The following is a 2,143-nucleotide window of genomic DNA, read 5'->3' on the forward strand; positions in this document are numbered from 1 at the left end:
CGCCACATTTTGCAATGGATACCTGTATCAAAATATGATTTCTGTTCACCAAGAGATGATACCCAAGTTGCGCATTATGGCTAACTTCAGTGGTCTCCCTACCAGTTAATGTTGCGAAACTGTCATAGGTTTTCCACATCGTTGACCATATACATGGTGGCGAAAAAAGAAGGAGATTTTAACAGGTATAAAGAAACGACGTAATGACGTACTCTAAACATAATCAAACTGACTCAGGAATCACATTCGACCATCATCAGACTCCCATTTTGAAATTATTAAATTTCCATATAACAAAAACTCTAATTCACTCAATTTAATAACCTATTTCTAAATTACGTAGTCTAACAATGAAAAATCACTAGATATACACGTATGGCATCACAAAAGTCACAAATGCGCACGCGCAATGCACTCGCTTATGAAGCATACGGATCCAATCGGGATTAACATGCGCAGACCGCGCAGAAATTCGTCATATGATGAGTATGCTCTTCCGGGGAACAAATAATGACTGAAAGGTGGTGTTCGTAACCAATTTAGCCAACTATTTCCGGAATAATAAATCTCCTTGAGGTGACGTTTGCTGTTATTGTCTGCAAGGTGTGTTCATGCGAATCATAATATCGTCAGACGCAGTACAGTGACATGTATATAGTTCCAATCAAATTTTCCAAACAATAGGATATCAGTTTGAATATTTCCACATCAAGTGTCTTCCCAAACAAAATGGGCCTAACAATCAGTAGCCTGCTTACTCGGCTTTTTGGTAAAAAGCAAATGAGGATATTGATGGTGGGTCTGGATGCTGCTGGCAAAACTACAATATTATACAAATTGAAGCTTGGTGAAATTGTCACAACAATACCTACCATTGGATTCAACGTTGAAACTGTTGAGTACAGGAATATATGTTTCACGGTGTGGGATGTTGGTGGCCAGGATAAAATCAGACCACTATGGAGACATTACTTTCAAAATACGCAAGGCCTCATTTACGTTGTTGACAGTAATGATCGTGAACGTATCGCAGAGGCTGAACGTGAATTAGCAAACATGTTGAAAGAAGATGAACTGCGAGATGCGGTTCTCTTAGTTTTCGCTAACAAACAGGACCTACCAAATGCCATGTCTGCGGCAGAACTTACAGATAAATTAGGACTTAATTCTTTGCGAGGACGTCATTGGTATATTCAGAGTACCTGTGCTACTCAAGGACATGGCTTGTACGAGGGACTTGATTGGTTGAGTAATGAACTTGCTAAAAAGTGATAAAGCATTGTCGTTATTCATAATCTTCATGAACAGTTTAATCATTGAGCATGGACGTAGAAGACAGGTTGCAGTTTCCGTTTTGTCAGATTACGCACTATGTGTACATGTTTAATACCACTGTGATTGTAATTTCTAAGATAAAAATCATGCTTGAAATAATAGAGTATAACTTGACCGACATAACTTACATGATGCTTATATTGGTTTCATTTTTAAAGTGAAATTTTCAAAAAAGAAAAAAATATAAATTAGATGAGTGTGTATGTTTACCAGTTCTGTATTATTTGTACGTGATTTATAATTCCATTTGAGAAAGTTGTAAGTTCAATTGGAAGTGTATCTTGGATTTAAAATAAACATGGAATATTTCTACATTAATTTTAATATATAAGTTGTTTTTATTTTGCAATAAAACTATTATACAAAAGAAAAAAAATATAAGCAAATTTTACACTTCTATGCACTTTACTCTGCGTCTGTGCAGCAAATTGAAAATGAAATATATATTGCGTAATTTACCATTTTTATTATCCTGTTTTTTGAATAAATAATAAATTATAGAACTAATGATAATAATAAATTATGAAAATTTTTAAAACTTACCTGTTTTCCCTTATTTATAATTTTGTCGTTTTTTTTTAGAAGTAGACAAATAAATTTCTGTTATTGCACTTGAGTTTTTGTAATAAAATTTTGAAAATGTATTTTTATAACAAGGAGATGCAGAAACAATTATGTTTTATAATCTTATTGGGTAACTCAAAGTAATAATTTTATTATAGTACAAAACAGTACATTATCAATACATGCACTGTATAGTGTATAATGTATCAAATAATTTGTTAATATGCAGTGTTATTTTTATGCA

At 33.2% G+C, this 2,143-nt stretch overlaps 1 protein-coding gene across 1 annotated transcript; it reads left to right on the top strand.

Annotated features, from left to right (window-relative positions):
• Positions 1–445: 445 nt before the first annotated feature.
• On the top strand, positions 446–1,653 carry Arf102F (ADP-ribosylation factor 2). The gene is made up of 2 exons (XM_003699329.3): positions 446–603; positions 685–1,653. The coding sequence occupies exon 2, from the start codon at positions 730–732 to the stop codon at positions 1,270–1,272; it is 543 nt and encodes a 180-aa protein (XP_003699377.1). The 5' UTR covers positions 446–603; positions 685–729; the 3' UTR covers positions 1,273–1,653.
• Positions 1,654–2,143: the final 490 nt, after the last annotated feature.

This window comes from Megachile rotundata, chromosome 11 (assembly GCF_050947335.1).
Source record: "Megachile rotundata isolate GNS110a chromosome 11, iyMegRotu1, whole genome shotgun sequence".
Classification (NCBI taxonomy): Eukaryota; Metazoa; Arthropoda; class Insecta; order Hymenoptera; family Megachilidae; genus Megachile; species Megachile rotundata.

What these genes read in the sequence shown, in the direction of transcription:
- Arf102F (XM_003699329.3), top strand. Translation starts at nt 730, where the DNA reads ATGGGCCTAACAATCAGTAGCCTGCTTACTCGGCTTTTTGGTAAAAAG.